This window comes from Sabethes cyaneus, chromosome 2 (genome assembly GCF_943734655.1).
Source record: "Sabethes cyaneus chromosome 2, idSabCyanKW18_F2, whole genome shotgun sequence".
NCBI lineage: Eukaryota > Metazoa > Arthropoda > Insecta > Diptera > Culicidae > Sabethes > Sabethes cyaneus.
The window spans coordinates 228910082-228925821 of NC_071354.1; the positions used below are offsets into that span (position 1 = coordinate 228910082).

Consider the following 15740-nt stretch of genomic DNA (forward strand, 5'->3'; position numbering starts at 1 on the left):
GGGACGAATATTGAAAGAGAATCGCGATCTTTGTTTGGTGGGAAAACCGATACACATAGTGATTGTACCGAATCTTAAGAGTACCCTGTATATTATCGCGAGCGGTTTCCGCATTTTGGAGGGCTGTGGGAGGCGGGAGTAAAGTCGTTGAAATTTCCTTTCTGGCGGATTTTTACTGTGAATTTTTACACGTTAGACGAATTTTCTACGGCAATAACTCACATCGAAAGGGCATCCTGAACACCCTCGCCACTTTCTTAACTCCCCTCACCGATCACCCATTACGCCGTACGCCCGTTCACTTCCCGTTTGGGGGAACAATGAACAAATGACCAGTCACCTCGGCTCTATCGATTGCAAGCAAAGAATTACGCCGGTCTGTCTAACGTTTCTGGACATCGTTGGATCTTTGACCAGGGGTTATGGACATGTAAGGCATGCCGAGCAGCTCTACTCGAGCTAGTTGCCGTCGAGTACGGGGAGAAAGAACGAATTTGCTGACAGTTGAGTAAAGTGACAATCGATGTGACTTATATGATAGGGCCACCACCGACCGAAATGACGGACTCCTGTACCCAATATCCACATGAGGTCCTAGTTCCTTTTGAAACCAGATAATCTACCACCGTTTTCGTTGCACATTGGATCAGTGAAAGAAACGTATCCAGAATCATGCGGTTTGAGGCGTTTTGCCTATCGATACCGATGTCGAGGAGCAGCCGCTTACTAACCAGGATGGCAAAGACGGATTGTTGAAGCGGGTTGTTTCAACGGGGCCCTCGATATATTTCGTGTTTTTCGATAACGCCAACATCTTTATACATTTGTAGCTCCCAAAATATAGTTGAATTATCTTGTAGTCTAGAGCTGCTCAGCAGCGCTGGGGTGATGAGAGACGATGGACAGTTATGGTTCGAGTGGCAACCCTGGCCATACTGAAATTCGCCACAGACTCGCAGTACGCTGATAGGGAACAAAGGCAAGCGAATCTTCAATCGATGCAACACCTGAGAAAGAATTATTACAGGCCAGTCCATCACGTAGTTGGCTCAAAAGCTCTGTGCAGAAGCGAATTCTATATCAGTTTTGCACCATGGCTTTAAATACCAGAATCGTCTTTCCCTTTGTATCTATGAGCAACCAAATATTGGTGACCTCTTCGTTCCAGATCCAGACGCGAACCGCGTCAGACTTCTCGTAATATCACTCAAATTGTTGTGAGTGGCAGTGATGAATTTAGTAAAAGCTGCACTCCGTTCGAAGACTTATCTCCCATACAGCCATCTGCATGCTACCTCTCATCCTGCATGAGTGACCCTTCCGTCCATGGACTTGGAAGGTTAGCAGCCACCCCGTTGAAAGCTCTCGCAAAGAGGGATGCCTTTTACTAGAAATCTACATACGAGAAAACTTTCCCCTGCAAGCGACCTCTTCGTCCGAAGGCTTGGAGAGCTATCACTCCTTCGGTCAAAGTTGGTTCAGAGGACTCAATTCTCAATTGTAACCAACGGTTACAAATTATAGCTCTCGTGGCAAGCATGCGTTCAACGTATTTATGAAAAGAAGTAAAACCCAGTTGCTAATTTCTGTTATTGAAATTTGATGTTCTGGTTTCGTTCAACAGACTTCGCAGCCAGCTGTTAGAGTACAGAGCAATTGACACTAACAGCCGCTCCAAGCCGAGATGGTTAGACCAAGCAGAAAACACAACAAAAACACGCCCCGGTATCGGTTTTTTGTCTCTTTATTGAAGGTTTTATTTTCAGTTTAGAGCTGTTTAATTGATTTTAAATACAATACCTCTTTTGTTTTCTTAATATGGTACAACCAATGAATGGAAACAGCGATATTACCGAAAAACGAAGATGAGTAATTTTTTTTTGATTCTCTTTCTCATTTATTTTTTTTTTTTTGCTTTGTTTGTTCTTGTTTCATTACATTTACCTGGTTGGTTGTTCTGTGAAATGTAAGTATTTTGAGTTTCAGCTAAGCTTGACCTAAGCTGATCGGATTTTTTTTTTGTTTTTGCTGATGTTACTAGCGCCGTCTTTTTTGTTTCTATACTGTTGAAACGTTTTGCGATTTAATGCAATCAATAAATTAAATTATAGTATAGTTTTTTTTTTGCTGTACGCTGCTGCTCTGCGGGTTCTGTTTCTTTTTTGGGTATAGCACTGATTGTTGTAAATATAAAGTAGTCAGCGTTCTGTTTCAGTGTCTGGTGAGCGAAGGAATAATAATAGCAGAGAGTGCGCTTCTAACCTTTGAGTGAAGCGCGCGTTCTATCTATTGAATCTGCCTGCCTAGGCCTACGGCCTAGGGATGTCGAGAGAACCTATTAAAACCTTGGCTATAGTGTTTCTGTGGATAGTTATTCTCCAAAACAGAACAAAAAAAAATAAGTCGAGTGACATTAAAAATTGTAAATAAATAGCTTGAAACTGCCTTCTTTTATTCGATAGCCAGCTTGGCCACTACAGCAGGCCAAGCAGCCTTAAATCGAGGAACAATAAAATTGTTTAAATATCTCTAGTCGTCGGTATATTTCGCGTATCTAATATCGAGCTTAGCGTCAACAGCGCACCAATCAGCGTGTCTGTCTCTGACTTGAACCATGGGTTCGAACTAACCGCCGGCCACGCCCACCATTCTTAGTGGGAGGGGTAGCTGACTGGCTGCACTGTGGTTGACTATGATGCGAGCAGAGATTATTAAAAAACCAATTATTTAGAACCAAATTACGTTGCCAATTACGGGACACGTTTACGTTCACTTGCTTACTTGCTTGCTTGTGTGTATCTGCAATTGCGGAGGAAGTTTCAGGATGTTCAACCGCTCTCTTACTCTATAACCACAAATAATCACACACAATATTCTACACTCAAGTCACGACGGACACCATCGAGAAGGGGGCGGGGGAGGGAGGCTGAATGCTCACCGTTTGCTTGGATTGTTTGTTGCTGCTGCCTTGACAACACGCAACACGCAACACGGTGGTGGAGAAAACTTTTGTGGTGAAACCATTCTCTCAGTTCTGTCAAATCTGCTGTCTGGCCAATCCCAAATTGAGAGAGAGAGAGACGCGTTGTCGTTGAGCGAAAAAGCGACTGCCTGCCTGGGGGGGAAGCCGGAACTACCCGGTGGGGGGTGTGAGTCAATTTTGAGATATCACAAGCAAATTTTCCTCCAGTTAATCGGGACAGTTAATGTTGTTCTGTTTTATTTAGCTGATTTTCATATTTTTTGCCTGTTGTTTGTTGTTATAATACATGAAAAATCGTGAGTGTGTCTCTCTGTGTATGTGTGTGTTTACTTTCTGTGAACGCCATAAATTAAAAAAACAGATTCCTTCTTTTACAATCCTTCCTCTCAGAACGTGTTAGCTAATAGTAAGCATGTGTTCAGCCAAATGTTTCTTCCTTTTAAAAAGGTTGGATATTTTTTTAATTTTTTCTGCCTTTTAATAAAAACTTTCTTACATTATGCGCGTTTTTTTCTCTTCTTTCTTCTCTTTTGTTGATGTTGTTTTTTAGAGTAATAATTTCCATATGAGATGTTGATTTTTTTCTGTTTCGTTTCGAAAGAACGATGTTTGTGTCCTTTCCTTTTTTTCCTTCTGCTGTTGTTCCGTGTGTTGTTGTTGTTGTTTTGTTCTTCTTCGGAGACGATGTTTTGTGTTAGTTTCTCTTCCTTTTCGAATGCGTTGAATGCGTAAAAAGACTTGTTTGTGTTGCTTAATTCTTTGCCATTACAACAGTTAACGATTTTTTGTTTTGTTTTTATGCTGGTAAAAAGGGATGGAAATTGTATACGCGGAATGCACAAATGCCCGTCCCAGGTTGGGCACCTCACCGTGCGCTCCAGAGTGAATCACAAAAAACTTCAATCATGGGATGTTTTACATTTATGGAAGTGCGTTTTTTTCTCTTCTCCTCGGTTTTTTTAGTATTATTTTTTTCTCGGTTTAGGGGACACAGAGGCATAGAATAATACGATTCGGTTTATATTATGTTTTGAGTAAACATTGCGAAAGCCGAAAAATTTCAACACAGAAAAAAAACGGAAAACTGAAACCGCATTGGAAATGCGCCGCAACAGTTCTTTTTTCTTTTGGTTGTGTGAAATTGAGAAAGCAAATCTGAAAAAACTTCGCAGCGCTTGTGTAATTTCGAACTGGTTTATTTAACCAAAGCAAAAAAATTCAATTGTGATAACCTTCTTTTTTTTCGAAAGATTCCGTTGACGACTGTTTTAAAATATCGATTGGTGATAACGATTTTTTTCGCGACCTGTTTCATAATAAAGAAAAAAAAAAACAAAACTCAACAATTGTTCTGTGACGTGAAACTGTGTGTATTAACGAAGTTTCAATTTTTCGGATGCTTCCAAAATGGAAACGGTTCACCAGGAAGGGGAGATAAATAGAACATACATACAAACATGTATTTTTGTTTTCTCTTTTTCTCTTCCTCTCGCTGTCTCTTGCTTGCTTGCCACGCGAGAGGTCTCTGCACTGCACAAAGAAAGTGTTGTGTTTTTAGCAAATTTCATAAAGAAATAATTTTTTTGCATTTGTTTTCTTCCTTCTTTCTCTCTTTCTTTGTCCTGTTTTTTCTTTTTGTTTTTAATTAATTAGTCAAAAGGAATTTCTATTATATTTAAGTGTGTGTGTTTTTTTTTTGTTTCATTAATTTTAGTTTGGTTAATTATCGCCACCTTCCTGTTGTTCATCGCCGTCGCCTTGAGTGTCCGAGGTCCACAGAGTAAGGTTATCCCTCAGCAGCTGCATGATCAGGGTGGAGTCTTTGTAGGAATCCTCGTTCAGTGTGTCCAGTTCCGCAATCGCGTCATCGAACGCCTATTTTTTGCCCCGTGCAAGTATTCGGACGATTTTTCGATCGTTAAAACGACAGAGAGAAAAATAGAAAGATTCATCGTTATGTCTTGAGACTTTCAAGGCGAGAAAAAAATCATAAACTTAAAAAAAAAACAACTGAGTAAACTAATAGAGAAAAAAAGCATCTTAAACACTAATGAAACTAAAAAAAAGAAACTAATAAAAACTAGGTGAGAAGATTATCGAAATAAATAAAATACACAACATGTCACAATTTCGACAGAGCAAAAGTTTTTTTGTTTTTTGTTTTGGTTCATGAGTTTATAACTTAAATCCTACTAAATACTGATACATCGGCAGCATTCCACTGGGGACTTCGTTCCGTGTGTTAGTCGATGTACTTGAGGTTGTTGAGAGCAAGGAGCGGATCATCACACAAATACATTGGAAGTTTTTTTTTGCGGGGGGGTTAGTGCTGCTTTGGTAGAGTTTGGTTATCCTTTTCGAAACGAATTTTTTCTCGTATGAAAGTTGTCTTAGTTTGAAGAATTGCATTCGTAGACTTCGTTCAAAGTTTTCGGGGCGGTTCAAGACGAATATTAGTCCAACAGCAAGCTTATTAACAGGCGGCACACGACGTTAATGAGGGCGGGCGGGAGGTTTTTGTTAGAAAGCTACTGTTTAACAGAGGGTATCCAGCTAGGATCCGGAATGTTAATGCATGTTAGGGCTAAACAACAGGCTTCTTCTGACACATATTCTCTGCTAATATATGGCATGACATGAACCATTCGAGTCCGTATCTCTCGTAACTCGTAGGTTTGGATACAGAGAGAGATCAGAATGACACAAAACAGGACAAAATCGATCAAATTTATATGCATAAGTATGATAGTATTGTGGTAATAAAAATAACCTGCTTAGCCAAATGACAGGCCCGTGCCGGGGAGTTAATAATTTCGTAATAAAACACGGAAAAATTGAGTGCGAGGCCTAACCGAATCGGATGCGTTGGTTGCATTTTCGACTTGGCAATATCGAACGCTTCCTGATACGATTTCTGCGAATCCTCAACCACCGCTACAGGAAAAAAAAACCGTGAAAAGAAAGAAGATAAAGAGAAGAAACATTGGGATGCGTGGTGAGAAGACTAGTAAAAAGTTTCTTGGTTTGTTTGTTTGATTTTTTTTTGGTTAGCACCAATTGGTTGTGATTTTTTTTTGGCTTGATGATTGGATTAAAATGACAACACGTCACATTTTACGCCTAAGTGAGGCGAGGGAAGAGGCCGTTTTGGGTCAAAATTTAGCCAAAGTTAGAGTCACAGTAGAATGCTTCCTGACGGATTAGCTGGTCGATGCTCGGTATGTGTACTTTATTGCATTTGATTTATCCCTCCGTCAATCAAACGGACAGCAAACAAAACTTAAGAGAAAAAGAAGTAATCTTTTCGACTAGAGATTAAACAAAACAAATTAAAGAGGTAGTGACCTGTTTCGCCAGCTGGCAGGCTTTGTCGGGAGAGTTTAGGATCTCGTAATAGAAGACTGAGAAATTGAGCGCGAGACCCAATCGGATGGGGTGTGTTGGCTGCATTTTGCCTTTACTAATTTCAAAGGCATCCTGGTACGCGGCTTGGGAATCGTCTACTACGGCTGTATAATACGGAAACAGAGAGAAAAGTCGCGTTGACGAAAATGGCAACAATTATTAGTAAAAAAAATAAAGTGACGAGCTTCTGTGGCGTTTGTCGTGTGGGACGTCTCTTGTACCGAATGGCGGCGAACGAAACGGAGAATACTTACTGTTACGGGTCTCTCCTGTGGCTACCTCGGCTAGGTATCTGTAGTAATCGCCCTTCATTTTGAGGTAAAAGACCTTACTTTCTGGATTACTCGCTTTGGGGATCAAGAATTTGTCCAGCAGGCCCTGCAAGTGGAAGGGTTTATTATTGTTACTACTATTGTTATGATATTACAACTCTATGATGCAGAAAGGTTCAACAACCACGCGCTTTACTTTCAGGACATCAAATCTACGTTGAAAAAGAGCTAACTTTATTGACTTATTACTACTTTTTGTCCTTTTTTTAAGAGTACACGCTACTCTCCTGGGGCCTCTTCAATTTCTTTCAAACACTTTCTGATGGTACGATGCTGTTAACAATTGGCTCATACTCGGAAGCAGTGGTTCATGTTATCCATCTTTGGCTAAATTTTCCATTTCCAATAGTTAACCCAGCAACTTTATTCTGCGACAGTTTGTGGTTTTGTTGGAGTCTACAATGGCTTAGTCAATTTATCGGCTGACATCCTTACTTAACTTTCGATGAAAGAATGTGAATAGCCTTTGCAGTAACGGAAGAATTTTTCTACTTATTTGCTTGACCGTAAAATGAATGACCTGCATGCTGCATGCATGCATTGTTCATACGCTAACCAAAGCCATTCATCCTAGTGAAATTTCGACTTTATCAAATACCGTGTTGTTTAAGTACAAGAAATAACAATTAAATCCAGGTTCACCATACACTGATAATCACTATGATAATGATTCCTTCTTCGCATTGTTGCAGGATCTTCCATAGGTAAGAAGCTCCCATGATCGGTAGATTTTGTTTTCTCGTTTTCGTGGTTCTTTCATTGAAGACTCCACTATTTATTATTCCGTTCAAAGAACGGTTTCCTTTTGTGATTAATTGTTAGATTTAAGCATAGCGCAGCTTCATTTTACAAGTATTCCTTTCTGTTTCGGTTTTCGGTCTCTTCAATTTTACCAAATTTTTCCCCCATTGTCAGCGTTACATGTTTCAATTTCAACCATTTTGGTTATGTGTGAATTCTAAAGTGCAATTACTCGTTCGACCCGAAATTGATTAAACAACGAGGGAGAATAGGAATCTTATTGCTTTGTTTTTTGACTCAGTTAATTCTTTTGCCGATAACGCGAAATATGAATTGTTTTGGATTTGATTGATGCATTCAAAACAACACACTTAAGACTAACATTAAAAATTAGGTTTATATTTACGAACCACATGAACATCTCTATAATCTCAAATGATCCAGGTTATTCGGAATTTTTGTTTGTGATCCCGGACCAACAACAGGTACCAATTGTGCTGCGTTGCTCACCCAGCTTATTGGATCGACCTAAATATCGTTGAGATTACTCCGGATATGATTATCACTAGCGCAAAAAAAATGAAAGTACTCTGCTGGGTCTGATGGAATTCCTGCCGTCAACTTTTTCTGGTGCGTCAAGGCTCTATTAGATTTAGATAGATTTAGTCGGACTAGCACAGATTCATAGTTGGATTTTCAACGACAGGTCTTCTAGGCTTTACTTATAAGTAAGTTTCTGTACTTCAAAAATGGAAGGTAAGATACAAGTGGGTGTATACTACTTGACAAAATCTTGCGACTGGGTGCTTCGCACCAGTTTGCCACATGCTAATGCTTATATTTGTGCGTTAGAAATTTGGGTGAATGTTATAAATCACAAATAAATCTGGTGTACCTCAAGGCAGTAACTTGGGACCAATAACATTTTGAACATTTTGAATATGTTCTTCTGCAACGACGCTGCCTGCCTCTGCTCTTGACAGCTGGCAGCAGAATGGTATATGCTGACGTTTTTGAAATTTATCTGACGATAATCGATTATATTTGACCAGAAAACTGACTTGGTCAGGTAATAAAAAGGGTTTATCAGTGTCATTCTTGATTCTAAAATTAAGTTTCGCAGACACTGTGCAAAGATAGTTTTTACAGCAACCTGCCAGCTAATATTTATTGCCGTAATTGGACGCAATTTCGATGATCCACATTGTTTGAAAGCACTCTAATTGTGCATTATTCCGTTTGCTTCTCGTAAATGTGTGTCCAATTTGGACCATATCTTTTTCCATCCTTTTTACATTTAGTGTAATGGGACACAACAAAAAAAAACAAATCCTTGGGCATAACCGTCTTCAGACATTACCCTTCTTTATAGACAGACTTCGCAGCCGGCTGTTAGAGTACAGGACAGTTACGGGGCTAGTGCAACAATCCTGCTGTTGTTGTAATGTTGTAATCCTAGTTATTACAATACGGATAGTTTACCTTTTAAACCGACCGGTTTCGGAAAATATGTTTCCCATCAATAAGGTGATGCTTTGTGGCAAAAGTACCAAATGACGAGTTCGACTGTTCAAAATGACTGCCACTTTTATATTTACGCGCATCTCAATCAACCCTTCAATAACTTCAAGTGAGATACAGGGGACAGGTGTCGCTACACGGTCGTCCTCATGTCTCCAAGTATTGCCTGCGGCTCGTGGTTCACATGTCTGCCTTCAGATCGAGCTTATCGCCCATTTTGTAAATGAAACAAATCACATCTTTTCTCCTTTTAATAAATCCTGGAATTTTATCAATAAGGTACGGACAGCTGTACTAGTCTTCAGCTGTCCGATTTCTCGCTAGATCTCTCCAAGATCGGAAGCCGGGACGTCGACACCCTCGCGCCAGTTTGTTTTAGATTTCCTTCCTTCTCTCTACACATCAGGTTTCGATAGCGCTTGTGAGCTTGGATTACCTTCTCTTATAAATTTTGCGTATTATTAGCCCGAAATAATTGTACTAATTCTTAGCAATCTCTGTCCTGCTGGAGCTTTTTCCTCCTAAGGAGCGTAGTCAAGTCATTTTGTACTCATCGATATTTGTGCAGAAGCGGTCCCTTAGGGGATCATTTCTTCCAAAGTATGATTCGATTTGGTTCAAGGTTTTTGGTCAGGTAATCTTCAGGAGGCCCTGATGATATCTTTGCGAGAAAAGAACATGCTTCTGATCACTAGACCTCGGGAAGTTGTAAAGTTGATGCATTGTTGGTCACTATCGTTCGTGTCGGTGTGCAGGCTATGGGACCCGATGACCGGTCCATCGCTTCCCTGCCGTCCGAGCGAGCGTTCATATCCCAGATAACGATCTTGATGTCCCACGGCAAACAGCTGTAATATGTTACCTACAGCTTCGCGTAGACCGCTTCCTTCTCGTCGTTGGTCCTACATTCACGTGGTCAGTGCACGTCCATAACAGACAAATACTCTCGTTGGTCGCCTTTTATTCCATCATGCGTTCCTGTATTCTGCCATCACCAATTCATTGGTTGCTCCCCCGTGTTGGTAAAATTGGGCTTTGCGGCCACGGATCGAGCACACTTTCTCGCACATATTGCAACAGATCTCTTGCAGTGCCTCAATTTCGAACGTTCGGGTTTCCAGCTATTCTAGCAGCACACTGTTGCCACCCAAGAAATTCCGGCTCCGGGTCGCTTCTCATTGATTGTTCGTATAAAGGTAGGTTTGCCTTACTTACTTAGGCCCGCGCTACCGAGTTTGTGACGTCTGTGATCTTTGCTTTAGTATCGAGACAATACGTTCCAAACGCTATCATAAGCATCTCCTAACCTAGGGTACAACCGCTCGCTTGGCTGTGAAATCGTTACGCTCAGCATTCGCATGAGCCGGTATACGACCATAGTTTCCATCGCGGATGGTTACCCGATCTCCATTAAGTTTGCATTAAGTTGAGGAAGTAAGGATATAAGTTACTGGACGAGAGGCTAGGAACCACTGTAAGTTCTTTGTTATACCTATAGGTGCGTGAGGCATCGACGTTAGGTATTTCATCGATGTTTACCAATAATTCGGAAGTTCCTCAAGGTAGCAACATGAAATGTTTCCTTTTTTGTTATGCTTTGACATTGCTGCCTTTACGCCAAAATCTGGCGGCAAATTACCCTTACTAACTCATACTGAATTCCTGTTTCAAAATCCCAAGGATTCCTATTTCATAGTATAGGGGATTTCTTTTCCGAGTTATAGGTATCCTATGCACGATTCCACGATGTGAGGAATCCCAGAGATTCTGTGCAAATCTTTTTGGTTCGTCCGGGTTTGTACGATGACGATCTGAAGCTGTACGCCGCGATTCGAAATGAAGACGACTTCCGCTGATTGCAAGATGAGCTAAATTTATTTGCTGAATTATGTGGACAGATGAGAACTTGATTACTTGATTACTTTTAGATTATTTCAGCAGCTTGGGTTTATGTCTAAAATTGACCGAGACTTTCAAGATGCCGACTTCTAAAGTCCTTGTATTGCGCGCTACCTCGTTCACAGATGTGGTTTGGTTTTCCAGAAAGAATCTACGTCGTCATTTTGCCGATAACTTACCATACTGGAAGACAGACGCCAAATGCATGAAGCTATATTTGCGGCTGCTAATAGGTCTCGGAGAAAAGTTGGGTAGGCTTAGTTTGATCCGCGGATCTGTTAGTTTTATAAAAAGAATCTACTAGCTACTAGTAAGTGCTGTATCCCGTTATTTAAATTTTTGTTCTTTCTCTTTCACGTCTTGTTCCATCCTTCTTCTTCTTTTTCTTCTTCTTCTTCAGCAGCATAGAGCCGGGGTGGCTCGTGCTGTTTCAAGCACCCGTCTCCATTCAACTCGGTCTGGGCCACTCGTCGCCAATTTTCTAGTCGTCTCAGAAGTCACAAATTGCTTCCGACCTGGTCGAGCCATCGTGCACGTTGGGCCCCCTGTTCCTGGTGCCGGTGGGGTTGTTGAAGAGGGCTATTTTCGTCGCACTGTCGTCCGGCATCCTTACGACGTGTCCGGCCCACCGTAGCCTGCTAACTTTCGCTAGATGTACGATGGGAGTCTCCCCAAGCAGTGCCTGTAGCTCGTGATTCATACGACTCCGCCACTCTCCGCTTTCAGTTTGTACTCCGCCAAATATCGTCCGCAGCACTTTCCGAACACGGTAAGGGCGCGTATGTCCTCCGTGAGCAGCGTCACGGCTTCAAGTTCATAAAGAACTATCGGTCTAATAAGAGTTTTGTACATTGTTAGCTTCGTGCGGTGGCGTACGCTTCCTGATCGTAGCGTTTTACGAAAGGCAAAGTAGGCCCGATTTTCCGCTTGAATGTGCCGCTGGATATCCTTTTTAGTGTTGTTGCCCGCGGTCACCAGCGAACCCTAAGTACACATCTTCCTTTCACGTATTTGGTCTTCGACGCATTTATTTTTAGCCCAATTCTCCTAGACTCCGCTTTCAATCTGGCGTAGATTGCCTCCGACGTCGCAAAGTTCCTGGCTATGATATCGAAGTCATCTGCAAAGCCTAGAAGTTGGCTACCCTTGGTAAAATTCGTGCCTCTCGTTTCGATGCCCGCTCGTCGGATCACTCCCTCAAGAGCGATGTTGAACAGCATGCAGGATAAATCGTCACGTTGTCTCAAGCCTCGCCGCGTCTCGAAGGGACTCAAGAGTGTCCCAGAGATGCGTACGAAACACATCACTCGATCCAATGTAGCTCTGATCAGTCGCGTCAGTTTGTCCGGGAAACCGTGTTCGTGCATTATCTGCCATAGCTTGTCTCGATCAACTGTATCGTATGCGGCTTTAAAATCAATAAAGATGTGATGCGTGGGCACGTTGTACTCCCGACATTTCTGCAAGATCTGTCGAATAGTCAAAATTTGGTCCGCAGTTGCGGGAGCCCCCATGAAACCCGCCTGATAATTCCCTCCGAAACCTTGTGCTATCGGTGACAACCGGCGTAACAGGATCTGGGAGAGTATCTTGTAGGCGGCGTTTTCCAGCGTAATACCACGATAGTTGCAGCAGTATAGCCGATCACCCTTTTTGTAGATGGGACAAACCACTCCTTCCATCCATTCCTCCGGTATAACCCAGTGTAGAGCCTTTGCTAGCGTTTCTCCGCCATGTTTATAGAGCTCTGCTCCATCCAGCTTGTTCCATCCTAGGAATACTATAAATCACGTATGATTTATAACTTTCTTCTGTCATTTCTATCGTTTGTTGAAAACAGGGTTGGTTCGATCACTTTGACTAAATTTTGATTCATTTGACAGTACCGTCTTAACGGGGCCAGATATGACAAAGTTATATATGGGACATTTGTAGAACAGGTTATTATCTATAATTTTGCAGAAAAAAGTTTTGCTGTATTCTTTGTAGTTACGGCGCTACAATGCTAATATCTTATTAGTGATTAAATGAACGTTCATTTAGTCACTGATGAGTTACTAACGTTGTAGCACCGTAACAACAAACGATACAGCAATACTTTGTTCAGAAAAATTGTAGATTAGAACTTGTTCTACAAATGTCCCATACGTGATATTGTCATATTTGGCTCGGCTGAGCCGGTACTGTCAAATGAATCAAAATTGAGTCAAAGTGATCGAACCATCCCCGGTTGAAAAGACTATCGTCACTTAAAAATTATCTGACTTCATTGATAATTCAATACAGAAACGTAGATTGGATCTACTCGTATACAAGCTGTGAAAGAGAGCTTCTCGTGGGTGCGCCGTTCGTTTGTCCTTAGCAGTTGATTGATACATTAATAGAAACAATTTTTCCCCATATAAAGCTCAAGAAGACAACCAGTGGATGCTTTCACAGCTGTTTCAATTTCTCTCATTTCTATCAGTTTTGCAGTTTTATGCACTATTGGGAGGCTTTTATTCCTGATAGAGCAATGACACTCAAGGAAGTGTTTTTTAATCTTTAAAAATGTTATCGAATTTGAAAATATTGCGACTTTTACTTAATCTGAAGGTAAATTACAATGATTTTAGTAGTAATCCGCTGTTAACCAAAATTCCGAATCAAGAAGAGAATATTCCACTGATATGATACCTCCCATCCTTGATTTAAGTAAAACTTTTATGTAACTGACAGCAGGTTACCGTCAAATTATGAATGAATAAATTACAAATTACAAATATTTCTTTGGGCTTGCAGTTTGTTCATCATTTTTTCTTTTTAACTTTCTACAAATTTACAAACTGATAATGCGAGAGGCAAAATAAATACACTGCCTCTATCAGCGGTATTCCGGTTAAATTATCAGGCTAGAGAACAAGGGAACACAGGGAACTTATGTTTCACAAGTTGACCTAACCTAACCTAAAAGAGTAGCGTGTTAGTCTCCATCAGTACTCGATTGTTTTATCAAAATTATGTACCGTGAAGGCACCATATTCAAAACAGTGCCTAATTCTAAACAGTTGCAAATTTTTCTTAAATATTGATAGAACTCTAGCTATTTAAACTGTTTTAATAATATGAAATCATCAGATATAGTGATTAAATTGTTTAAATAGCTTGAATTTTGTCAATATTTATGAAAAATTTGCAACTGTTCGGAATTAGGCACTGTTTTGAATATGGTGCTTCCACGGTAAGTCATTTCTCATTTGTCAGCAAAAGCAAATTCGAAAACAGTGCAGTAAAAATAGGCTACGTATAGAAATAAAAGTACAAAAAGTATTCTTAAATTTGCGGAAATCTTTTCGACAAAACAGTGCATTCAACACTGCTGCTATCGCAGCTGATAAGCATTTTTTGCACGTAAATATTTCCATAAACCCTTATCGATACTTGTTGGATAGCTCTTATCAAATATTAGGTAGGTACCACAATCTTTAATCTATGAAACTTTCTGGTGAAATAAAGCTTACTGATAAACCAGAAAAAATCACGCTGGTCATGAAACTACTAATCCGCACATGAAGATTGTCGGTACCTCCCATAAACCCATATCTTTTGCCTGTAATCTTAAACTTTTTACCGTATAAAAAAGTGTTGAACCGAACTGCATTCAAAGTGTCAAATTTACTAGATTTCACGGAGAAAAAAAAGAGGGGAAACTTACCAATACTTCGTAACAGATTTCCCTAAGTTCTTTTTCGACTCGTTCTCTGTACTCCCGGGCCAGTTGTTGTTTGCGGGCAGAGGATTCAGTTTTTTGCTCGATGGACGATATTACTCGCCATGACGATCTGCGCGGGTTCGGATTGGAATGAGATAAGCATGAGATACCGCTCATTAGATGCTTGGATTTTATGCGCCAGGTAAAATAATGGTATAGGAAGTCAAAGTTAAAGAGCTTACCTTCGCGCACCGACGACGTTCTTGTAAGCGACGGATAGCAGGTTTCGTTCTTCGTTTGATAGTTCTACTCCGGTTTCTGTCACTGATTTCATCGCTTGTGCCATATCGTCATATCTAGGGGACGGGGGAAAACAAATAAAATAAAGGGAAAATGTGGACCGGCGAAGCCGGAAAATTGTTCGAAACCGAATACATACCGTTCCGACTGTTCGGCCAGTTTGGCCTTCTGGACCAGCTCCTCCTTGTCGACGGTAGACATTTTGCTACTACTTTCTGGTTAATTTAGCTGGCGCTTGACACAGGTCGAGTACGAAAATAACAAACACACTATGATCGAAGATTCGTCCGAGAATCCGAGACTTTCAAGGTTCTTCTGCTGCAGCACTCAAACTATGATGCAGAAATCGATAGTTGACCCCTGCGGAGGAAAAAAACGTGAGTAAAAAAAAAGCTGGGTTAGTCCAGGCGTGCCAGATGTTGTGCGGTTTTCGGAAGCCAGGTGAGGATTTTTTTGAATGCATTTTCTTTCCCAAGGAAGGTTTTTACCAATTTGTTTTATTTTTACTAATTATTACAAACTTTTGCAAAATATGTGTTGAATTTCAACCACATTTTGCCAGAACGAGATTCAGTTTTTCACATTTTTGATTGCAGCGAGTGTTGTTGATTAATGTTGGACAATCTGTCTGGCACCGCTGGTGTCAGAATTCCTGTTCGACTTGGCGATTAAGGACGGTAAGAACCAGACCGGAAATACTATTGGAAAATGTACGTACACATTTTTGCAAATTTTATCGATTTTGTACGGCAGATTATTTTACAAGCAAAAATTTTATTCGGATTCAAAATAGGTAATTTCAAAAATTTTCAATTCGATACAAGCAACTAATGGCATTTTCTCCTTTGAAGTTTGAACAGAGTGGATA

General features: G+C 40.7%; 1 protein-coding gene across 1 annotated transcript in view; it reads right to left on the reverse strand.

The window, feature by feature from the left end:
* Nucleotides 1-1733: 1733 nt before the first annotated feature.
* Nucleotides 1734-15740, reverse strand: part of LOC128737282 (14-3-3 protein zeta) — a 32724-nt gene continuing 18717 nt past the window's right edge. The window contains exons 2-7 of the mRNA XM_053831888.1: nucleotides 15012-15232; nucleotides 14815-14928; nucleotides 14576-14702; nucleotides 6643-6766; nucleotides 6329-6492; nucleotides 1734-4858 (exon numbers count right to left, since the gene is read on the reverse strand). Of these exons, the coding sequence (XP_053687863.1) occupies nucleotides 4703-4858; nucleotides 6329-6492; nucleotides 6643-6766; nucleotides 14576-14702; nucleotides 14815-14928; nucleotides 15012-15073 (747 nt within the window). The 5' untranslated portion in view covers nucleotides 15074-15232 and the 3' untranslated portion in view covers nucleotides 1734-4702. The remainder of the gene's footprint in view (nucleotides 4859-6328; nucleotides 6493-6642; nucleotides 6767-14575; nucleotides 14703-14814; nucleotides 14929-15011; nucleotides 15233-15740) is intronic.